General features: G+C 51.3%; 2 protein-coding genes and 1 non-coding gene across 3 annotated transcripts in view; 1 reads left to right on the top strand and 2 right to left on the bottom strand.

Moving 5' to 3' along the window:
• Positions 1-1,079, top strand: part of pgap2 (post-GPI attachment to proteins 2) — an 11,194-nt gene extending 10,115 nt beyond the window's left edge. Inside the window, exon 7 of the mRNA XM_042333994.1 lies at positions 1,000-1,079. Coding sequence (XP_042189928.1) covers positions 1,000-1,079 — 80 coding nt within the window. The remainder of the gene's footprint in view (positions 1-999) is intronic.
• Positions 1,080-4,851: 3,772 nt separating this feature from the next.
• On the bottom strand, positions 4,852-11,716 carry timm10b (translocase of inner mitochondrial membrane 10 homolog B (yeast)). Its single transcript, XM_042334277.1, has 4 exons — positions 11,700-11,716; positions 9,140-10,021; positions 6,521-6,616; positions 4,852-5,563 (listed from the first exon to the last, which is right to left on the bottom strand). The coding sequence occupies exons 2-4, from the start codon at positions 9,164-9,166 to the stop codon at positions 5,192-5,194; spliced, it is 495 nt and encodes a 164-aa protein (XP_042190211.1). The 5' UTR covers positions 9,167-10,021; positions 11,700-11,716; the 3' UTR covers positions 4,852-5,191.
• Positions 11,717-20,491: 8,775 nt separating this feature from the next.
• On the bottom strand, positions 20,492-22,936 carry arfip2. The gene is made up of 3 exons (XR_006085039.1): positions 22,832-22,936; positions 21,528-21,653; positions 20,492-20,666 (listed from the first exon to the last, which is right to left on the bottom strand). It is a non-coding gene; the product is annotated as an ADP ribosylation factor interacting protein 2 (transcript).
• Between the last annotated feature and the right edge of the window lie 569 nt (positions 22,937-23,505).

Raw genomic sequence — 23,505 nt, 5'->3', positions numbered from 1 at the left:
GTGCTCCCTCCCACTGAAGCTCTCTACTCTAATCCTATTTCCTGCTCTTTCCCCATCGTGTCTGTGCTGGTGCTCACTTCTCCACTGAGCTCGTTCCTCTATCCCATTTCTTGCTCTTTCTCCATGGTGTCTGTGAGGTTCTCACTCTTCCCCAATATGAGAATGTGTTGTGGCTGGGAAGAGTAGGGAATGGGATTAGAGTCGAGATAGAGCAGAGCATACGTTGGTGGCTGAGCCTGGGAGTCAGTGGGGGCTGTTAGTGCAGATGGTTGAGGTTATGGAGCAACGATTGGTTTTGCTCTCTTTTTCTCTCCTTCCTTGTTTGCAAGGCAAGAGTCTCCAGCTATAATGGCCCTTGTGGTTTCCTCAGACAACAGTGAGCGCAAAAGCCATCAGGCGTCATAGAGCACGGCAGCCTGGCTGCTGAGTGTGCTCGAAAAGTGCTGTCTAAATGTAATTTTGTTGTTGTTGTTAGCCACTGTAATTGCGACTCCTAGTTCCAGATAATTTATAAAAATATTGATCAAAAGCAGTCCCAAAACAGCCCCTTGTGGAAGTCCACTTGTAACATTTTTCCCAGTCTGATGACATTCTCTGTAACACCAGCCTCTGGGTTCTTCCAGTCAAACAGTTGCGTATCTATCCATTGTAATAGTTGTATATGAACTAGGGTGCAAGGGTTGACCACAGCGGGGCAAGAAGAGAAACCCGGGGAGAGCTCCAGGAGCCAATTTGAGGCTGATGTGGGAGTTGAGTAGTGTCAGCAAGGCCTCTGGGAGCGAGGTCGGCAAGAGCTGGCAGATAACGGCAGGGCTGAGGTCTCGGGGATTCGAACCAACAGGTAGTGGCAGGCAGGGGCGAAGTCTCGGCAGCCATTTCACAATCTCCTGACTAAACCCCTGTGCAACGTCATTTCTCCCCACCAGGTTTAAATCCCTGGAACCAGGCATAGTACAGTCTATTAGTATCTCATTCCCCTCCTCTGTCTTTTCCCTGCAGGCTGCTTGGTGTTATCTTCCAGGTTGGGCAACCTGGTGGATAACACAATGAGTGCTCTCCCCACTCTGCGCCACCTCTAGCCCCTGCAGTCTTCATGTCTGTGGGCTGACTATGCCCCACTAACCACCCGCCTCACATCTCGGCGTGTGCATAAAATGATAATCCTTGCATTTGATATAGCGCTTTTCACGTCGGGAGGACATCCCAAAGCGCTTCACAGAACACACTGTAAAGTGAATTGACTATTTTTTTTGTGGGCGAACGTGGCAGCCAATTGCGCACAGCAATGTCCCACAAACGTCGTAGATTGAAAATGACCAATTTATTATTGTTGGCTGCTGCCCCTGACCCAAGCTGCTTTTCCCCAAAAATGCTCCCTACCTGCAACGCTCCCTCTCTGTCCTCCTCTCCTCTGTCCTCCTCGCTTCTGATTCCCTGTGCTCCAGCCTGGGAATCCTCCGTCGGGCTCACCGTGGCACTCGGCAATGGCTGTCCACATGAACTGCCCCATTCCCACTAACACCGCAAGCCCCGCTGGACCCAGACCCCGAGGGTCAATCTCTCCTCCTTCATCCGCATTCCCAACCTCCCTGCTTATCCCTCCACCACATCCTCCCATCTCACACATTCCTCTGCCAACTGTCCCCTCTGCATCGGCCTACAAAATGTCCGCTCCCTTTCTAACAAGGCTCTTGCCATCAATGATAAAGTCGTTGATGAAAACATTGATATTCTGGCCTTTATTGAAACCTGTATCACCCCCGGTGACATCTTCCCCCTGATTGAGGCCATACCACCTGACTATACCTTCTACCATACCCCACATCCTAACCGTCGTGATGGTGGTGTGGCCTTTATCTCCAGGTGCTCACTTGCTCTATCCCCCTACTCCTCTGGCTCATTCCCCTCCTTCAAGCACCTTACCCTTTACCATCCCTCAAAATTCTCCTGATTTATTGTCCCCCCCAAACCCTCCCCCATCTTCATCTCTGACATCTGGGCTCTCCTAGCTTCCCTTTTGCCTCTGTTCTGAACGCCTTTTCATCCTAGGCGACTTCAACCTGCATTTCACCACCTCTTGCTCTATCTCCACCGACTTTTCCTCTCTCCTTTCCTCTCACAACACCTCCCTCCACATCCACTCTACCACCCACATTCAGGGCCATCCATTCGACCTGGTGATTACCTAGGGCCTCAGTGTCTCGGACCTCACAATCACTGATTAAACCATCTCAGATCACCATTTCATCTCCATTAACTCCTCAATCCCTCTCCCCACCGCCACCCAACCCACCTCCATCTCTTACCGCGGATGGAAAAGAATCTCCCTGCACTCCCTATCCACCGCCCTGGAATTGTGTGAACTCGATTCTGGCCTACCTACCACATCGAGTTATCCTCCTTGGTCATTCCCCTCCACAACTCCCTCTCCACCATGCTTGATGCCCTTGCCCCTCTCACCTCCCGAACCACCTCCTACTCAAGAACCTCACCCTGCAGCTTATGGTCACTCAAGGGTCAGGTGGTGCTGCCAAATGCACCTGGCTCAAATCTGATTTCATGGCCCATCGGCAGATCTGGCTGGACCACATAAAAACTTACCAGTCCACCCTCTCCTCCACTAAATTGTCCTTCTAATCCAAGCTAATCTTGGAGGCCAAGGACAACACTAGGCGCCTCTTCTCCACTGCCAACCGACTCCTCCGTCAAGCCTCTCATGCCTCTCATGCTTTCTCCAACTCCAATCGTCTTTCTGTTCATTTGTGACCAGGGCACCCTCTGTCTCCTCATGCTCCTCGACCTCTCTGCTACCTTTGGCACTGTGGGCCACTCTATCCTCCTCCACCTCCTTTCCTCTCATCTTAACTTTCAAAGTTCGGTCCTTGTATGGTTCAGATTCTAGCTCTCACATCGGCTCTATCTTTATTAGTATAAAGATATAAGAAGATAAGAAGATATGAGGGAAAAAAAAGTGGTTAGTCGATTTGCAAATTGCTGTTCCGGGGGTACTCAGCCCCACTCTCTGGAACTCCATTCCACAGTCCCTCCGCCTCACTGCCTCCCTTGCCTCCTTCAAGACCTGTCTCAAGACCCTCCTCTTCGACCTTGCCTTTGATCACCCTCCTTCCCCCCCCAATCCTGACCCCCAGCTAGGGTCTGAAACACTGATTGATCAGTGCATTGGGACATCCTCCCAACGTGATAGGTGCTATACAAATGTAATTCTGCTGTCGTCGTTGTTGTAATAATGCCTTAAAAAAAAATTAATAATAATTTGGTCACCTTGTCCACGACTGTTTGTGGGACACTGCTGTGCGCAATTGGCAGCCACATTCTGCCCACAAAATACACAGTCAATTCGCTTCACAGCATATTCTGTGAAGCGCTTTGAGGTGTCTTGAAGACCTGATAAGGCTCTGCATCAAATGCCAGGATTATTATTAATCTAATCCAGGGGTTTGGCTCTTTATATCTGGAGTAATGCACCCCTCAGAGTGGGAGTCACTTGCAAACTGGATTCTCATCCTGGGGTTCGGGGCTTATGAGTTGGGAGTCTGATCGGAGAGGGTTGGGGCGGGGGTGTTGTCAGATGGGTGAGTTAAAGAGAGGTTGATATATGATGTGCTCATGTCTGGCCACTGGGTGGCAGTGGCAAACAATTTCCCCCAGGGCCATTCCCTCCCCTGCCCTAACGCTCACCCTCCCGTTCCCCTCCCCAGCACCCTTTTTGGGGGGTCAGTCGGGTGCCTGACACATGCAGAAACCCCTCACTGCTTAAGAGTCTCCAAACAAAACTGAGAATTCCATGCATCCCATCTACACCTGGAAATCCCAGAGATAAGACTGTTGGAATGGAATGCAGGGCGAACCGTTGGGAAGTTTCCTTAATCCACACGCCTCTGCTTACCGAGCAATAATTAGGAACCCAGTTGTTAGTCGATTGGCAGATTGCTTTTCCGGGGTAATAATCCCTTTTAAAAAAATAATAATCTGGTCATGACTGTTTGTGGGACACTGCTGTGTGCAACTGACTGCCGCGTTTTACCTCCAAAATACAGTCAATTCACTTGACACTATATTCTGTAAAGGGCTTTAAGACGTCTCGAAGATGTATCTCAAATATCAAATGCAAGAATTATTATTATTGTAGAACATCCACACTCAACACACCCTAACACACAGCCACCCCCTCACCCACAGAACATCCTCATCCAATCCCCCCACCACCCCAATACACCCACAGAACATCTTCACCCACACCCTATGTGAGGGAATGCAGATGTGTGTACGAAAGGATGTAGAGAAGGTGTGTAAGGGATGTAGAGGGGTGTGTGTGTGATAGCGTGTAGTTGAGCGAGAGGATTCCCTACAAATCACCCCCAGTGATTGGTCTGCCCCTCCAAGTTCTGCCAACGAGCCAGGCTGGGCTGTGCTGTCATCAGCAATGCCCTGGAATACCAGTTGGTCGTTTGATATCCAAGCGTTGGTGTGAGCCCTCCTTAGGTGGATAGTAGGTACTAGGAAGTTCCTGTGAGTTTCCCAGTGGGCAACAAAGCTCAGCATGAAATACGTGAGCATTGCTACCAACTTCCCGTTCACAGCTAGGAACACATCCCTTCCCATTGAGCGATGGTTCCACCAGTTGGAGGTGTGGAGTTCAGGTAGCAGCTGCTTACCTCTCTGCAAACCAATCAAGGTGGATTCCAGGCGTTGGACTTTCGAACGTGTGCTCATGAACTCAGACTCCAGGTAACGCCTTCCAGCAGCTGTCGCCCCAAGCCTCAGAGTGGCAGCTGTGCTGGGTGCTTGTGTACAGGTAAAAGCCACAGATCAGAAACCAGCAGACTCAAAGAGGTGAATAGGAACTTTAATGACACAATTTGATTTCCACCTCCAGTCTCAATTACCCCTCTCGTCCTCGTCACTGTGGCGATGCCCTCGTGAACGGCAGTGCACACAGCTCTCGTGCAAAAATGTCCTCGTGCTAATCGGCTCTTGTGGAATCCACGGCAGCGTTGTCCTCACCGCAGTGCAGTGTGCTGCTCCACCGCGGTGAGCGAGAGAGAACTCAGGCCCGGCCGGGTTCGGCGTGTGCACGTGCAGGAGAGGGCGCAGAGACAGACAGACTCATGTCCCTGTGTCGAGAGAGCCTTGTCCCGGTGACGATTCGGCAGTGCCGGTTAGAGGGCAGCTATCTCTGCTGTGTCAGAGAATCCACGGATGTAGTGGAGTCACCGTGTCCTGAAGTAAGCGGGACCTCGACGGCGGGAAGTGTGGGCTTTCCTTCGGAAGTGTTGGGTGGAACGTCGGGGGCTGGTACACCAGGAGATACGTCGGGGGCTGGTACACCAGGAGTTACTTCGGGGGTTGGTACACCAGGAGATACGTCGGGGGCTGGCAGACCTGGGTTCAGTCCTGGCTCAGGGAGCGCTCCCTGTGGCATCTTGCTCTCGTACTCGGAGATTCTCTTCTGCACGATGGTGGGCATGAGCTGCACGTATGTGCCCATGAGCCGATGGTTGGTGCGGATGAGTTTACCGGCACAGCTGCTCACACAGTGCTCCTGCACACAGAGAGAGGGAACGCAGGTCAACGCTGGCCAGCCACACACTGATCTGAGGCTTATTAAACACAGGGGCAATAACATGGGGGAATTACATGTGGCAGTCTAACGTGTGAGGAGGTGTAGAGGGGGTATAGAGAGGCTGTAGAGCAGGTACAGAGAGTGTAGCGAGGGTGTTTAGAGGGGCTGTGAGTTCGTAGAGGGGGTGTGAGTGTCTAGGGGGGTGTGAGTGTATAGAAGGGTGTGAAGGGTGTAATGAGGGTGTTGAGGGGCTGTGTAATAATATTAATTCTTGCATTCTTGCGACTTATGATGTCTTTGAGATGTCTCAAAGCACTTCACAGAATATACTATATGTCAAGTGAATTGACTTATATTTTGTGGGTGACATGAGGCAGCCAATTGCGCACAGCAGTGTCTCACAAACAGTCGTGGATTGAAGTGACCAATTTTTTTTTGGTGTGTGTGGGGTGGTGGGGGAGTGGTGTGTGTGGTGGTAAGTGATGTGTGTGGGGCGGATGGGGGAGTGAGTGGTGTGTGTGTGTTGGGGAGTGTAGTGTAGTGGTGTGTTTGGGGTGTGGTATGGTGTGGGGAGGAGTGGTGTGGGGATGGGGGTGTGTTGTGAGTGTGTGTGGGGGAAGTGGTTTGTTTGTGTGTGTGTGAGGGGAGTGCGGTGTGCAATTGGAGGGAAGTGGTGTGTATGTGGGAGGGGGGGGGAAGTGATGTGCGTGTGGGTGGGGGAGTGGTGGTTTGTGCATGTGTGGGGGGGCGAGTGGTGTGTGTGAGGGGGGAAGTGATGTGAGTGTGGGTGGGGGATGGTGTGTGTGTGGGTGGGGGGAGTGGTGGTTTGTGTATGTGTGGGGCGGAATGGTGTGTGTGAGGGGGGAAGTGATGTGCATGTGGGTAGGGGGGGTGGTGTGTTTGTGTGTGGGAGGTGGGTGTGGTGGGATTGCTCACCTCCTGCACTGTCACACTGCGGTAGTTGAGGTTACTAATGCACTTGTTGAAGCAAATTTCTGTCATTTTATTGTAGACGAGGAGGAAATCCCGGAGCTGGGAACCAATAGAGAGATATTAGCACAAGCCACCCCCACCACACACACACACACAACCCCGCCACACGCACAATCCTCGGCCCCCACACATACAGACACAACCCCCGCTACACACACAACCCCGCCACACAAAACCCCTCTCCCCCACACATAGAACCCCTGCCCAACATACACGCACAACCCCTCCTCCCAAATAACCCCTGCTTCTCACTCACACCCCTGCCCCACACCACACGCACAGCCAACCCCCCACACACACAACCCCTTCCCCCCCACACTCACACACAAACCCCCACCCCCCACACACATACACACAAGCGCTCCCTACACACAGCCCCTACCCCCAAACAACCCCTGCCCCACACGCACAACCCCTCCTCCCCACACATACAACCCCTTCTCCCACACACAAACCACCTCACACCACACACAACCCCCCCCTACAGACACAACCACACAACCCCCTCCAGACACACAAACCCCCCACAAAAAAACCCTCCTCACATACACAAACACCTCCTCCCCCTCTCTACACAAAGAACTCCCGCTCCACAAGCACAACACCTCCTCTCCCACACAAACACCCCCCACACACACAACTCCCTCCACACACATGCATCTCACCCCACACACACAACTCCCCCCACCACACACAGACAACCCTCTCCACAGATATACAACCCTCCCGCCCCCCCCACACACAACAACAACAACAAAATTACATTTTAAAGTGCCTTTCACATCTGGAGGACTTCCCAAGGCGCTGAACAGTCAGGGATCAGGACCCGAGCGGGTGGGGGTGCAGGGTTGGGATGAGGGAGGGTAGTGGGTGGGAGGGCGGCTGAAAGCACAGTCGAAAAGGTGGGTCTTGAGTTGTGCCTTGAAGTAGGCAAGAGAGGAAGCAAAGCAAAGGGATTGTGGGATGGAGTTCCAAAGGGTGGGGGCAGAGAGGCTGAAAACCCGGTCGCTGATGGTAGGGCAGGTTGGGCGGGAGACATAAAGCAGGTCGGAGCCTGCAGATCGGAGGGAGCGGACTGGTTGATAGGGGTCAGAGAGGTAGGAGGGGGCAAGGCTTTGGAGGGCCTTGAAAGTGAGGACGAGGAATTTGAATTCTATCCTCTGAGGGATGGGGAGTCAGTGGAGCCGGGTGACGGTGGGAGTGATAGGGTCAAAGGTTTCAATGGCCTGATGGGTGAGGCAGTGGTGGAGTTGGACCATGTTGCGGAGGTGGGGGAAGGCAGAGCGGGTCATGGCATGGATATGAGGGAGAAAGGACAGTTGAGGGTCTAACAAAACACCCAAGTCAAGTTCCTGACTGGCTTGGTGAGGTGGAGTGTACATCCGTGGATGCTGATCCCGCCAGTGCCTGTGGTGCGGAGGCGCTGGCACGAGCCAATCAGTAGGACCTCGGTCTTGCTGACATTCAGCTGTAGAAAGTTGGCTTTCATCCACAGCTTGATGTCTGACAGACAGCCTGGCAGGATGTCAGGTGTCCTGGAATCGAGGCAAAGAGATAAGAGTTGGGTGTCATCCGCGTAAATGTGGAAGTTGACCCCATGTCTGTGGATTATGCCACCAAGGGGAAGCATGTAGAGGTTGAAGAGGAGGGGACCGAGGACAGAGCTCTGAGGAACAACGCACGCGACTGTGCAGGAGTTGGAAGAGAAACCGTTGGCGGAGACAAATTGGAGACAATGTGAGAGATAAGACCGGAACCATTCAAGGACAGAACCTTGAAGGTTGAGATGAGAGGAGAGGCGGTGGAGGAGGATGGAGTGGTACACAGTATCGAAGGCAGCAGAAAGGTTGAGGAGGACGAGGAGGCAGAGGGAGCCCTGGTCACAGACGACAGGTTGTCGTTTGTGACCCTGACCACTGCAGTTTCTGTGCTGTGAGCACCCGCGGGTGTACACGCACACAACCACTTCACCACCACACCCAAACCCCACACCACCCTTCCCCTACACACACAACTTCCCCTCACAGAACCAACCACCCCACCCCTCACATAACCCACCCTCCCCAACAACAACTTTGTTTATATAGCGCCCTCCATGCCGGACGGCGTCTCAGTGCGCTTCACAATAACGGAACCCAGGGACGAGCCAGGGGGAGGGGGAAGGTGACCAAAGGTGCGGTCAAAAAGGTCTTCATCCGAGAACAGAAAATAGGAAGAGAGGGGGCGAGGCTAAGGAGTGTTAGTGATGATGGAGTGGAGGATTCGGGGGATAAGGAGGAGGCCAGACCCGGTGGAGCGAAGACAACGGGCACTGCTGTGAGGATAGAGGAGGTCAGAGAGTCACATCTCCTCACTCAAGACTAGGCTCTAGATTACGAGGCACAGTAAAGCTCCCTCTACACTGTCCGTCCACACTCCCAGGTCAGGGTTAGAGACGCAGTAAAGCTCTCTCGACACGGTCCGTCCGCATTCCCAGGTCATGGTTAGAGACACAGTAAAGCTCCCTCTACACTGTCAGTCCATCCTCCCAGGTTAGACAATAAAGCTGCTACTGATACTTACATTGCGCATCTGTCCATCTGGCTCCATGGCAGCAGGGTGGCCCTCTCTCTCTATCGCTCTCTGATGTAACAGGGATTTTCTGGCTGTCAGCTTGAGATGTCTGTGTGTTTGTGCGTCTCTATGTCAGGCTGCAGATTTCTGATCTCAGGCCTTGTCTCTCAAACTCTTTCAGCTCATGGCTGTCTTGCCAAAGTGTTTATTTGTCTCAAAAGTTGTGATGTAATGCGTGTGTGAGCAGGCAGTGCTGGGGTAGTGCATGTGTGTTAATACCAGCTCCTCGCTTTCCTGGCCAGAATAAACTGTGAAGCTGGTCGGGGCCTCGTACTGAGACAGGGAGGCAGGCTCTATTTCTGGTCTTGGGTCTGTCCGGTGGGTTCAGGGAACCACTCAGCCAATGGTTTCTGTCTGCCTGGTCGTGCTATTCAGGTCTCTGTCTCTCTGTAGTTCGGTGCGTGAGTGTGTGTGTATATATACTGTTGATATGTATCGTGAGAGTCTGTGGTCACTGCCGTGTGTCTGAGTCTCAGTGTGTGTACAATATATCTGAGGGTGCCCAGTCACAATGTACACAGTGTATATATTATATCTAACATTAGTGTGTCTTGTCTCAGTATTTATATGGCACACTCAGTGTGTGAGTGTGTGAGCGAGCTGTGCTGCCTGACCTTGACTGGATGGTGTAGGCCCCTGGCGGGCAGTGGGATGGAAGCAATCTCCTCTCTTTGACAAGCTGTGTAGGTGAAATGGCCTCCTTGTGCGATGTAGATATGTACGTTTATATGAGTCTGTCAGCCGTACAGTTTCCACACTCTCCGTGTGTCAGTCTTTATTCCTCTCAAATAAAAAAAAGTCGATGGGAACACTCAGCAGGTCAGGCAGCATCTATGGAGAAAGTAAAGTGAGTTAACGGTTCAGCTCATAATTTATTCCTCTCAATGTGTGTGAGTGTATATTTCTGTATAACAGTGTGTGAGTGCATATTACAGTATAACAGTGTGAGTGTATATTACAGTATAACAGTGTGTGTGAGTGTATATTACAGTATAACAGTGTGTGAGTGTATATTACAGTGTAACAGTGTGTGTGAGTGTATATTACAGTGTAACAGTGTGTGTGAGCGTATATTACAATATAACAGTGTGTGTGTGAGTGTATATTACAGTGTAACAGTGTGTGAGTGTATATTACAGTATAAGTGTGTGAGTGTATATTACAGTGTAACAGTCTGTGTGTGAGTGTATATTACAGTGTAACAGTGTATGAGTGTATATTACAGTGTAAGTGTGTGAGTATATATTACAGTGTAAGTGTGTGAGTGTATATTACAGTATAACAGTGTGTGAGTGTATATTACAGTGTAACAGTGTGTGAGTGTATATCACAGTGTAACAGTGTGTGAGTGTATATTACAGTGTAAGTGTGTGAGTGTATATTACAGTATAACAGTGTGTGAGTGTATATTACAGTGTAAGTGTGTGAGTGTATATTACAGTATAACAGTGTGTGAGTGTATATTACAGTGTAACAGTGTGTGAGTGTATATCACAGTGTAACAGTGTGTGAGTGTATATTACAGTGTAAGTGTGTGAGTGTATATTACAGTATAACAGTGTGTGAGTGTATATTACAGTGTAAGTGTGTGAGTGTATATTACAGTGTAACAGTGTGTGAGTGTATATTACAGTGTAACAGTGTGTGAGTGTATATCACAGTGTAACAGTGTGTGAGTGTATATTACAGTGTAACAGTGTGTGAGTGTATATTACAGTGTAACAGTGTGTGAGTGTATATTACAGTGTAACAGTGTGTGAGTGTATATCACAGTGTAACAGTGTGTGAGTGTATATTACAGTGTAACAGTGTGTGAGTGTATATTACAGTGTAAGTGTGTGAGTATATATTACAGTGTAAGTGTGTGAGTGTATATTACAGTATAACAGTGTGTGAGTGTATATTACAGTGTAACAGTGTGTGAGTGTATATCACAGTGTAACAGTGTGTGAGTGTATATTACAGTGTAAGTGTGTGAGTGTATATTACAGTATAACAGTGTGTGAGTGTATATTACAGTGTAAGTGTGTGAGTGTATATTACAGTATAACAGTGTGTGAGTGTATATTACAGTGTAACAGTGTGTGAGTGTATATCACAGTGTAACAGTGTGTGAGTGTATATTACAGTGTAAGTGTGTGAGTGTATATTACAGTATAACAGTGTGTGAGTGTATATTACAGTGTAAGTGTGTGAGTGTATATTACAGTGTAACAGTGTGTGAGTGTATATTACAGTGTAACAGTGTGTGAGTGTATATCACAGTGTAACAGTGTGTGAGTGTATATTACAGTGTAACAGTGTGTGAGTGTATATTACAGTGTAACAGTGTGTGAGTGTATATTACAGTGTAACAGTGTGTGAGTGTATATCACAGTGTAACAGTGTGTGAGTGTATATTACAGTGTAACAGTGTGTGTGAGTGTATATCACAGTATAACAGTGTGTGAGGGTATATTACAGTGTAACAGTGTGTGTGAGTGTATATTACAGTGTAACACTCTCTCACTGAGCTCACGCCGCCGCCATCTTGGTTGACCTTTGCCCCAGTTTCCGGCGGATGTCACAGGTGGATGGCAGACGTCACTTCCTGCCGGTGGGCCCGGTAACCGGAGCCGGGAACAGCGACCGGGGCCCGAGACACCCCAGACCGCCCCCCCCCCCCCCCCAGGCCCGGCTCCCCCCCGCCTCAGCCTCAGCCTCAGCACCGGCCCAGGCCCAGGCCTCAGGTAAGAGCAGCTCACACTCACTGTACACACTGCACACACTCACTGTACACACTGTACACACTCACTGTACACACTGCACACACTAATAATACAGTGTACACAGTGTACACACTGCACACACTAATAATACAGTGTACACAGTGTACACACTGCACACACTAATAATACACTGTACACACTGTACACACTGCACACACTGTACACACTGCACACACTGCACACACTCACTGTACACACTGCACACACTCACTGTACACACTGCACACACTCACTGTACACACTCACTGCCCACACTCACTGTACACACTGTACACACTCACTATACACACTCACTGTACACACTGCACACACTCACTACACACTCACTGTACACACTGCACACACTCACTACACACTCACTGTACACACTGCACACACTCACTGTACACACTGCACACACTGTACACACTCACTGTACACACTGCACACTCACTGTACACACTGCACACACTCACTACACACTCACTGTACACACTGCACACACTCACTGTACACACTGCACACACTGTACACACTCACTGTACACACTGCACACACTCACTGTACACACTGCACACACTGTACACACTCACTGTACACACTGCACACACTCACTGTACACACTGCACACACTGTACACACTCACTGTACACACTGCACACACTCACTGTACACACTGCACACACTGTACACACTCACTGTACACACTGCACACACTCACTGTACACACCACACACTCACTGTACACACTGCACACACTGTACACACTCACTGTACACACTGCACGCACTCACTGTACACACTGTACACACTCACTATACACACTCACTACACACTGCACACACTCACTACACACTCACTGTACACACTGCACACACGGTACACACCACACACTGTACACACTGTACACACTCACTATACACACTCACTACACACTTCACACACTCACTACACACTCACTGTACACACTGCACACACTCACTGTACACACTGCACACACTGTACACACTGCACACGCTCACTGTACACACTCACTGTACACACCGCACACACTCACTGTACACACTGCACACACTGTGCACACTGTACACACTCACTGTACAAACTGTACACACTCACTGTACACACAGTACACACTGTACGTACTCACTGTACAAACCGTACACACTCACTGTACACACTCACTGTACACACTCACTGTACACACTGTACATACTCGCTGTACACACTCACTGTACACACTGTACACACTCGCTGTACATACTCACTGTACACACTGTACAAACTCACTGTACACACTACACATTCACTGTACACACTCACTGTACACACTGTACACACTCACTGTACACACTCACTGTACACACTCACTACACACTGTACACACTCACTATACACACTCACTGTACACACTCCCTGTACACACTCACTCTTCACATTCACTGTATACACTGTACACAGTCACTGTACACACTGTATGCACTCACTGTACACACTCACTGTACACACTGTACAAACTCATTGTACACACTCACTGTACACACTACACAGTCACTGTACACACTCACTGTACTCACTGTACACGCACTGTACACGCAATGTTACACACTCACTGTACACACTCACTGTACACACTGTATACATACACACTCACTGTACACACTCACTGTACACACTGTATACATACACACTCACTGTACACACTATAAACATACACACTCACTGCACTGTACACATACACACTCACTGTACACATGCACTGTACAAACTATAAACATGCACGCTCACTGTACACACGCACTGTACACACTATGAATACAGACTGACTGTTCACATTCACTGTACACACTACACATACACACTCACTACACACTACATACACACTCACTGTACACACTGCACACATACTCACTGTACAAGCTCATTGTACACGCTACACATACACATTCACTGTACACACTCACTGTCCACACTCACTGTACACACTGTATACATACGGTGGGGGGGAGGTAGCTGTAAGCACGGTCGAAGAGGAAGGTCTTCAGGCGGGACTTGGAAAAAGGGGAGAGAGGTGGCAAGGTGGAGGAATTGAGGGAGAGTGTTACAGAGTTTCGGGGCATAGTGGCTGAAAGCGTGACCTCCGATGGTGGGGCGGAGGGCACGAGGGACGAGTAGGAAGCTGGTGCTAGTTGAGTGGAGGCTCCGGGTGGTGGAATGGGAAGTGAGAAGGTCGGAGAGGTAGGGAATGAAGGGATTTGAACACAAGTGTGAGGATCTCGAAGTTGATCCGTTCTGTGATGGGGAGCCAGTGGAGCTTGGGCCAGAACTCGTGGGATGTGGGCCCGGAGTTTGGTCTGGGTCAGTATGCGGGCGGCAGAGTTCTGAATGAGCTGGATCTTTTGAATAGTGGAGCTGAGGAGACAAGCGATGTGTGCATTTGAGTTATCCAAGCGGGAGGTGACAAACGCATGCACGAGGGTTTTGGCTGAATTTGGGGTCGTAGGTGAGCAATGTGGCAGTGGTGGAAGAAACACACTGTACGCATATACACATACGTACACACACTGTGCACATACACAACAATAAATTACATTTGTATATCGCCTTTCACGTCAGGATGATGTCCCAAGTCGCTGTGCACACACACACTCACACACACTGTACATTTACACACACAGTACACATATTCACACACACTATGTACACACACACTATACACACACTATGTACACACACACAAGCTGTACACATTCACACTACAAATACTCACAAACACAGATTGTACACACACGCAGTACACTCACACACACTGTACATACACTAACACAGTGTACACACTAAGCAAGCACTCTTCAGAAATCCATATATAGAGAATATATAGAGTTATTTATAGAGAGCACACATATAGAGAATGTATTATATATAAGGAGAGAGAAATGGAACATATATATTTATACAATCCAAAATTACATTTGTTTAGTGACTATCATGTCAGGAGGACATCCCAAGGTGCTGGATAGTCAGGAATTTGAACCTGAGCGAGGGTAGGGAATGTTGGGAACAGAGAGGATGGAGGGCAGGGAAGGTAGGGTAGGAGGGTTGCCGATGGCGCGGTTGAAGAGGAGGGTCGTGAGACGTGCCTTGAAGGAGGCAAGGGAGGGAGCGAGGCAAAGGAACTGTGGGATGGAATTCCAAAGGGTGGAGGCACAGAGGCTGAAGGCCCGACTGTTGATGGTGGGGCGAGCCGGGCAGGGGATGTGGAGCAGGCTGGAGCCTGCTGAACGGAGGGAGCGGACAGGTTGGTAAGGGGTTAGCAGGTCACAGAGATAGGAAGTAGAAAGCCCGTGGAGGTCCTTGAAGGCAAGGATGAGGATTTTGAACTCTATCCTCTGGGGGCTGGGGAGCCAGTGGAGCTGGGTGAGAGTGGGTGTGACAGGGTCACAGAGCCTGGGGTGAGAGAGGACACGAGCTGCAGAGTTCTGGATGATTTGCAGCTTGTGGAGAGTTGGAAGGCCGATAAGCATTGAGTTGGCGAAGTTGAATCTGGATGTGATGAATGCATGAATAAGGGTTTTGGTGGCCTAAGGGATGGAATAGTGGCGGAGCCGGGTGATGTTGCGGAGGTGGAGGAAGACAGAGCGGGTCATGGCACGGATGTGGGGGAGAAAGGACAGTTGAGGGTCAAACAAGACGCCCAGGTTCCGGAGTGACTCCAGTGAGGTGGAGTGTCATTCAATGGATTGGTGGCGCTGACAGGAGCCAATCAGGAGGGCCTCGGTCTTGTTGACGTTCAACTGTAGAAAGTTAGCTCTCATCCAGGACTTTATGCTGACAGACATTCTGTCAGGACAGCAGTGGTCCTGGTGTCAAGGGTGGAGGCAGAGAGAGAGAGTTGTGTGTCATCTGCATACATGTGGAAACTGGTCCCATGTCTGCGAATGTCACCGAGATATTGAAAAGGAGGGGACCAAGGACAGAGCCCTGAGGAACTCCGCACGAGACGGTTCAGGGGCTGGCAAGAGGAGAAGCTGTTTGTGGAGATGAAGTGGAGATGGTGTGAGCGGTAGGATTTGAACCATTCATAGATAGAACCATGAAGGTTGAAGTGGGAGAAGAGGCAATGGAGGAGGATAGAGTGGAGAATGGTATCAAAGGCAGCAGAGAAGTCAAGGAGGACGAGGAGGCAGAGGTCCTGGTCGCAAATGTCTTTTGTCACTGACAAAAACTGTTTCTGTGCTGATTGGAGGGGTTCGTGAAGGGAGTGGCGGGAGAGGAAAGAGTGAAGCTGGGAAGCAACAACTCGTTCCAGCACCTTGGAAAGGAAAGGGAGGTTGGACATGGGCGGTGTTTGAAAGGAGGGATGGGTCCAGGGAGGGTTTCCTTGGCTGTTTCTACAACAACAACAACAACAACAAAATTACATTTATAGAGGGCCTTTTACGTCGGGAGGATGTCCCAAGGCACTGGACAGTCGGGTCAGGACCCGAGCATGGGGTGGGGAGGGATGGGGTAGGGGTGAGGGAAGGCAGAGAGGTGGGAAGGCGGCCGAAGGCACGTTCGAAGAGGAGGGTCTTGAAAACGACCTTGAAGGAGGCGAGGGAGGAAGCGATGCGAAGGGACTGAGAGATGGAGTTCCAGAGTGTGGTGGCAGAGAGGCTGAAAGCTCGGCCACCGATGGTAGGGTGGGTTGGGCAGGAGCAATGAAGCAGGCTGGAGCTCGCTGAACGGAGGGAGCGGGCAGGTTGGTAGGGAGTCAGCAGGTCAGAGAGGTAGGAGGGGGCAAAGACATGGATGGCCTTGAAAGTGAGGACAGGGATCTTGAATTCGATCCTCTGGGGGATGGGGAGCCAGTGGAGTCGGGCGAGGGTGGGAGTGATGGGGTCACGGAGCCTGGTGCGCGAGAATACATGAGCTGCAGAGTTTTGGATGATCTGCAGCTTGTGAAGGGAAGAGTTGGGAAGGCCGATGAGGAGGGAGTTCCCGTAATCGAGCCTTGATGTGGCGAATGTGTGGGTGAGGGTCTTGACAGCCTGAGCGGTGAGGCAGTGGCGGAGTCTGGCAATGTTGCGGAGGTGGTGGTAAGCAGTGTCGGTCATGGCGCGGATGTGGGGGAGAAAGGACAGTTCAGGGTCAAACAAGACATCCAGGTTCCTGACTGCCTTAGTGAGGTTGAGTGTGCAGCCGTGGAGGCTGATGCTGCCAGTGGCGCGAGCCAATCGGGAGGGCCTCGGTCTTGCTGACGTTCATTTGAAGAAAGTTGTCTCCTGTCCAGAACTTGATGTCGGACAGGCAGTCGGTCAGAAAGCCAGTAGTCCTGGAGTTGAGGGTGGAGGCAGAGAGATAGAGTCGGGTGTCATCCGCTTTCATGTGGAAATTTACCCCATGTCTGCGGATGATGTCACCAAGGGGGAGCATGTAAAGGCTGAAGAGGAGAGGACCGAGGACAGAGGCCTGAGACTGTGTGGAGGCTGGAGGAGAAGCCGTTTGCTGAGATGAAGTGGAGGTGGTGTGAAAGGTAGGACCTGAACCAGTCAAGGACAGAACCTTGGAGGTTGAGGTGGGAGGAGAGGCGGTGGAGGAGGATTGAATGGTCTGCATTATCAAAAGCGGCAGAGGGTCGAGGAGGACGCGGAGGCAGAGGGAGCCCTGGTCACACATGGTCAGGATGTCATTTGTGACTTTGATCAGAGCAGACCAGAGCATACCGATTGGAGGGGCTCATGGAGGGAGTGGGAGGAGGGTCAAGAGCGAAGCTGGGAGACAACGGCTGTCTCAAGGACCTTAGACAGAAAAGGAAGGTTGGAGATGGGCCGGTAGCTGGGTAGCTGTGATGGATCAAGGGAAGGTTTCTTCAAGGTGGGGGTGATAGTGGCTGTTTTGAGGGGAGTAGGAACAGTGCCATATGACAGGGAGTGGTCGGTGTGGTTGATGATGTCGGCGAGTAGTGGCGCAAGGAGGTGGAGTTGGCATTTAAGGAGAGGGGTGGGGATGGGGTCCGGAAGCAGGTGGTGCGCTTCATGGAGGGGTGGGAACGGTGCCAGTGGACAGGGAGAGGTTTATGATGTCTGTGAGGAGGGGGACAAGGAAGTGAAGCTGCGAGGTAAGGAGATGGGTAGGGATGGGGTCGAGGGAGCAGGTGGTTGGTTTCATCTGGGTTATGGTGGTGATGAGGGAGGAGGGGGAGACAGGTTTGAAGGTGTGGAGGGAGGGATGGGTAGGGGCTGGAGTGTGAGGGGGAGATGGGGAGGGGTAGTGGTCGGAAGGGCAGAGGCAGGTAAGGCAGATCCCCTTGACTTTGGTTTAAATACCTGAAAAACGCAGCTCCAGGAGGCAGGGGCAAGGGCAGGTCAATGGGACTGAAAGGATTTGCTCTTAAAAGAGTAGTACAGACACGGTGGACCAAATGGCTGCCTTCTGTGCCGTAAATTTGATTGTAAGTGTCCTCCAGTCACTGATTCCCCAAACAGTGCAGAGCTTCTCCCCATTTACCCTCATCGTTGTGTCTGTCTCAATCAGGTCCCCTCACAACCTCCTCTGCTCCAGTGCCAAAGTCTCTCTCCCCTCTCACGTGGGAGTGTTTTGTTTGTGTGTGGGAACATGTGTGTATGTGTGGGAATGCGCGCGCGTGTGTGTGTGTGTGTGCTCACGCGTGTGCATGTGAGCATGTGTGAGCTGACTGCTCCTTTCTGGGTTACAGTTACCTCAGAGCCTGTGTGAGGACGTGGCATGCTGTGTGTGTGTGTGTGCGGCGTTGGCATGTGGCCAGGGATACCTGTGTGATGGGAGGGACTGGTCAGGTCCAGGACGTGTCCGGGATGTGGCAGCGGAGGCGAGGCGTGTGGTGGGGGGGGGGTGGGGTGGGGGGAGCCGGACTGCAGCCAAGCTCTCAGAAACACTCCCTCAGCAAGGGGAGAGAGAGAGAGAAAGAGAAAGGTGTGTGTGGCTCTGCTCCTCGTGGGACAATGTTAATGTGTAACCACAGCCCTCTCCCGTACTGTAGTTCGGTGAGTTTTCACAGCCAGCAAAGAGCCATAAACCAGCCGGCCCGACACCAAAGCCAATGTGTGCTGGCAGCTGGTTACAGGGCGGGCAGTGTGGGCTCAGTGCTTGGAAGACAGGCAGTGTCACTGTGCAATTTGGGAGGGAGAGGCTGTGTTCTGGGCTGGACAGCGAAAAACTGGACAGTGTGTGTCTGCGTGTGTCTGTGTGTGCGCGCGTGTCCCCGTGAGCGTGTGCATGTGTGCGTGTGTGCGTGTGTGTGTGTGTGTGTCACTGTGTATGAGTGAGTGTGCGTGTGTGTATATATATATGTTGTGTGTGTGTGTGCATGTGAGAGTGTGTGAGAGAGAGTGTACGTGAGGCCAGACCTAGGCCGACAGTAATACACAGTGGTAATTCCTGGCTGACAAGAGGCAGTGACAGAGAACCAGGAACAAGACCATGTCTTTCCCCACAGATTAAAAGGTTTAGTGACCAGTAGAGGCTGGTGGCGAGTTTACAGATTGGCAGGTATGTTGTCACAGTAACCCCAGCCCGCTCTGTGGTTAAACCTTGTAATCCCTCCACGTGTGCAGTGACACACTCGATCCAGTCAGGCAGCCCAGTTCAACCCCCACTGGAGCTGTCTCCTCTAATCCCATCCCCTGCTCTCTCTCTCTCTCTCCCCATCGTGTCTGTGCTGGTACTCGCTCCCCACTGGAGTTCTCTGCTCTAATCCCCCCACAGTGTCAGTGCCGGTGCTCACTCCTCTTTCTCATTGCCCTGCCTTATGGCCATACACCTAATCCCTTCCCCAGTCTCTGTCTCAGTTAAGGATACCTGGTGATCCCACCTATGCAGCTCGGGGCTGAGGCTCCACATCCTCTTCAGCCTCTGTGTGTGAGAATCGCTGCCTAGCTCATCTCTAACCGTCTTCGCTCTGAGTTTAAGACTTGGACCCTCTCCCAGAGAGCATCTAACCTCTTATTATTATATGATTACTCTTGACTCTTGTGAAATTGCCAGCGTGGCCTTCTCTCAGGCTGCGGTGAGCGGCGCCTGCTGTCCGCACAATTGGCTGATGTGTCCCAGGGGGATTGCAGCCACAGGCTCCTACGTTCGAGCTCCCATCGTGGTGTCTGCTTCTCCCACAGCTGAACAATGACGGACGGAATCATGGGCAAAGCGGCCACCATGGAGATTGGCATCAATAGGAACGGGGCCGCAGGAGGCCTGGCCGAGGATGATAGCCTGGAGCAGGTATGGCCCACAATGACATCAATAACAACACATTACATTTACACAGAGCCTGCCACGTCGGGAGGACATCACAAGGCACTGGACAGTCAGGAATTTGGACCTGGGCTGGGGGTTGGGATCAGGGTAGGTGGAAGGTAGGGAAGGTGGGGGTTGGAGGGTGACCAAAGGCGTGATTGAACACGAAGGGCTTGAGGCAGGCCTTGAAGTCCAGTGGGGAGCGAGCATCAGCACAGACACACTGGGGAGAGAGCAGGGAATGGGATTAGAGGAGAGAGCTCCAGTGGGGGGAGCGAGCACCAGTACAGACACGATGGGGAGAGAGAGCAGGGAATGGGGGAAGTGGGCAGGTTGTTTTATAGGAAGTTGGGGGTAGTGCCGGGCTATTGGCACAGTACCTGGTGAGGTGCTGCCCTGACTGGCTATCCTACAGGCAGCAGGTTTGCTGGGTGAGATTAAGACTCCACGCTCTGAGTGAGATTTCACTCGGGAGCCTAGACAGTGACATGGGTGAGGAGATGGAGAGAGAGAGAGAGAGAGAGAGAGGAGAAACAAGATGATGTCAGAATGAAAGACAGGCATTACAAACACATGCCCATGTAACAAACACAAACACACACAACTAACATACGCACATCCAATAATCATACACAGCTAACACACACACACACAATAATCACAGACATACACAACATACACACGCAATAATCATATATGCATAAACACACACAACTAACATACACACTCAATAATCATATGCACACACAAACACACAGAACTAACATACACACACAATAATCATATACACAAACACCATAAGCACTCACACAGTAACAATGGTGAGGAGTGACGTTGTCAGTGTAGGACAAGAGAACAAACCTTCCTCACTCACAGCCCCCACTCCAACAACAACAACAAGATTCCATTTATAGAGCGCCTTTCACGTCGGGAGGACGTCCCAAGGCGCTGTACAGTTGGGTCAGGACCCGAGCAGGGGGGAAATGGTCAGGGTGAGGGAAGGGAGCGAGGAGGGGGTAGAGAGTCGAGAGGGGAGCTGAAGGCACGGTCAAAGGGAAAGGTCTTGAGACCGGCCTTGAAGGAGGAAAGGGAGAAGGCCCATCACCCTGCCCAACCGAACCCCCCCTACCCACATCAACCCCGACATCCCCTCCCATCCCACCCAACATCAACCCCGACGTCCCCTCCCACCCCACACCAACTCTGACATCCCCTCCCACCCGCCCCACACCAACCCTGACACCCTCCCCACCAACACCAACCCTGGCATCCCCTCCCCGCCCGCCTCTCGGACACAAGGGGACCTAATACCATGACTACACTGTCCTGTCTCACACTGTAACAAAGGCTGCTACTGGCTCTGCACATCCTGACTCTGGGCACCAGAGTGAAGAGAGACTTCCTGTCCTGAGGCATGGCTACAGCCCTTTCCTCCCTCACACACTGCGCGGTCGACAACTCAGCTGCAAGTGAAAAGTACACATTAGTGATTCACAGCTCGGGGTGATGTGTGTGTGTGTGTGTAACAGTGGACTGTGTGTGTGTGTGTGTAACAGGGGACTGTGTATTTGTGTAAAACTGGAAACTGTGTGTGTAACGGGACTGTGTGTGGGTGTGTATGTGTGACAGGGATTGTATGTGTAACAGGGGACTGTGTGCGTGTATAAAACAGAGAACTATATGTGTGTGTGGGTGTGTGCAACAGCGGACTTCATCTCCACAAAGTTTTTCCTCGTTCCCACCCACTCACCTTGCCAGATAGTGATATCAATGGCAAGCTATGCGGATTTAGCTGGATGGACTCCAGCAGTGGTTTTAGCTGGTTAGACTCCAACTCACACTCTGGAGTCCTCAAGCATGGCTCTTGCAAACCTGCACCTAATACTTTCCGGAATTGGGTAAGCAGGATATCCCTCCAGGGAGAGAGAGTGCACATTCCATTCCAACAATCTATCTCTGGGATTTCTATGTGTAGGTGACACACACACACATATATATATGTGGAACTCGGTCCCTTAAGTACAACGCCGAGCTTCTGCATATCTCAGACACCCGGTTTCTGCGTGTGTCATGACACACGCCTGATGGCATGGGTCTGTCAGACACACAGTGAGCAGAACAACCACAGGTAGGTTTCTAATCTCCCCAGCTCAGAACTGCAATACAAGCTGCTGATGATGGGGAGGAGCTGTGGGCTGATTGGAGACCGAGCCAGCACACTGAGCCTGTGGGCCAGGCCAGGTACTTTTCACTTTATTGTTTGGACATGTAATTGTTTAACTGAGCTGAGCGACTGGTTTCTCCAGTTTAATCTCCTCCCCCTTCCCACTGCCACACAGGCTCTGTGTCCACCCCCCACCCTTGCCTGCCAAACCTGACCTCATACTCCTAATAATAATGATAATCTTGGCCTTTGATACAGTGCCTCATCACGATGTTGAGACGTCTCAAAGTGTTTCACAGTGTGTACTGCAAAGTGAATTGACTGTATCTTGTGGGCGAAACGCAGCAGTGGGGGAGGGGGCAGTCAGCATAGAACATGGCTGGTCAGTGTTGTCTCGAACAAGTGAACTTTTCATCAGCCTGCCCATCCCCGTCCACCCATCCACCCCACACATTCCGCACCCCATGCACTGCCTACCTGTGATTGCAGCGGTGGAAATGATGCCCTCGGCAGTCCCCCATACCCTCCTGACACAATGCTGGTCTCGTTCAGGTTGGGCCCCGAAACCATAATCTGCTGTAAATCCTGGAGCACATAGCGGGGGAGAGGGGGTGGGGGAGAGGGGGCGGGGTAGAAGTGGCCGAAGAGAGAGAGGGTGTAGAGGAAGAGGGGGGCAATAGAGTGGGGAATGGGGGGAAGAGAGAGAGGGGGGCAGTAAAATATCAACTCACAAACACAACATTAACCCCACTGAAAACACCCACCGCTACTCTGTTCATCCTCGTGCAGCTGAGTATCTGTTGTTGTCTGCTCATCTGGCTGTGGCCTCCTGCGTATCCCTCATCTCCTCTGCTCCACCACCAGGGGCCGTGCTTTCAGCCACTATGTCCTGAAGCTTTGGAACTTCCTTCCCCAATCCCTCCGCCTTTCCCCCTCCTTCCACTCTTTCAGATCACAACTGAATAACTTCCTCTTCGACCTTGCTCACAGTCACCTCCTCCCTCCCCCCAGCTTGGTGTCAGACTCTGCCACTGATAAGCCCTCCAAGACGCTGCCCCCCATGATGGGCGCTGTGTAAATGTTGTTGTTAACTGCAGAGCTACAGTGCCAGATTCCAAACTCCATACCACACTCCCTTCGCCTCCCTTACC

This window comes from Callorhinchus milii, unplaced genomic scaffold, assembly GCF_018977255.1.
Source record: "Callorhinchus milii isolate IMCB2004 unplaced genomic scaffold, IMCB_Cmil_1.0 Scaffold4, whole genome shotgun sequence".
Taxonomy (NCBI): Eukaryota; Metazoa; Chordata; class Chondrichthyes; order Chimaeriformes; family Callorhinchidae; genus Callorhinchus; species Callorhinchus milii.
The sequence above is the reverse complement of the archived record's forward strand: the minus strand, read 5'-3'. Positions and strand labels throughout refer to the sequence as shown.

Bases quoted from the DNA above. Each gene is read 5' to 3' on its own strand.
- timm10b (XM_042334277.1), bottom strand. From the start codon at position 9,166: ATGGAGCCAGATGGACAGATGCGCAAT. The intron at 6,617-9,139 runs GTAAGTATCAGT...ATTGGTTCCCAG, and splicing joins CAGATGGACAGATGCGCAAT to CTCCGGGATTTCCTCCTCGT. The intron at 5,564-6,520 runs GTGAGCAATCCC...CTCTGTGTGCAG, and splicing joins GCAGTGTGACAGTGCAGGAG to GAGCACTGTGTGAGCAGCTG.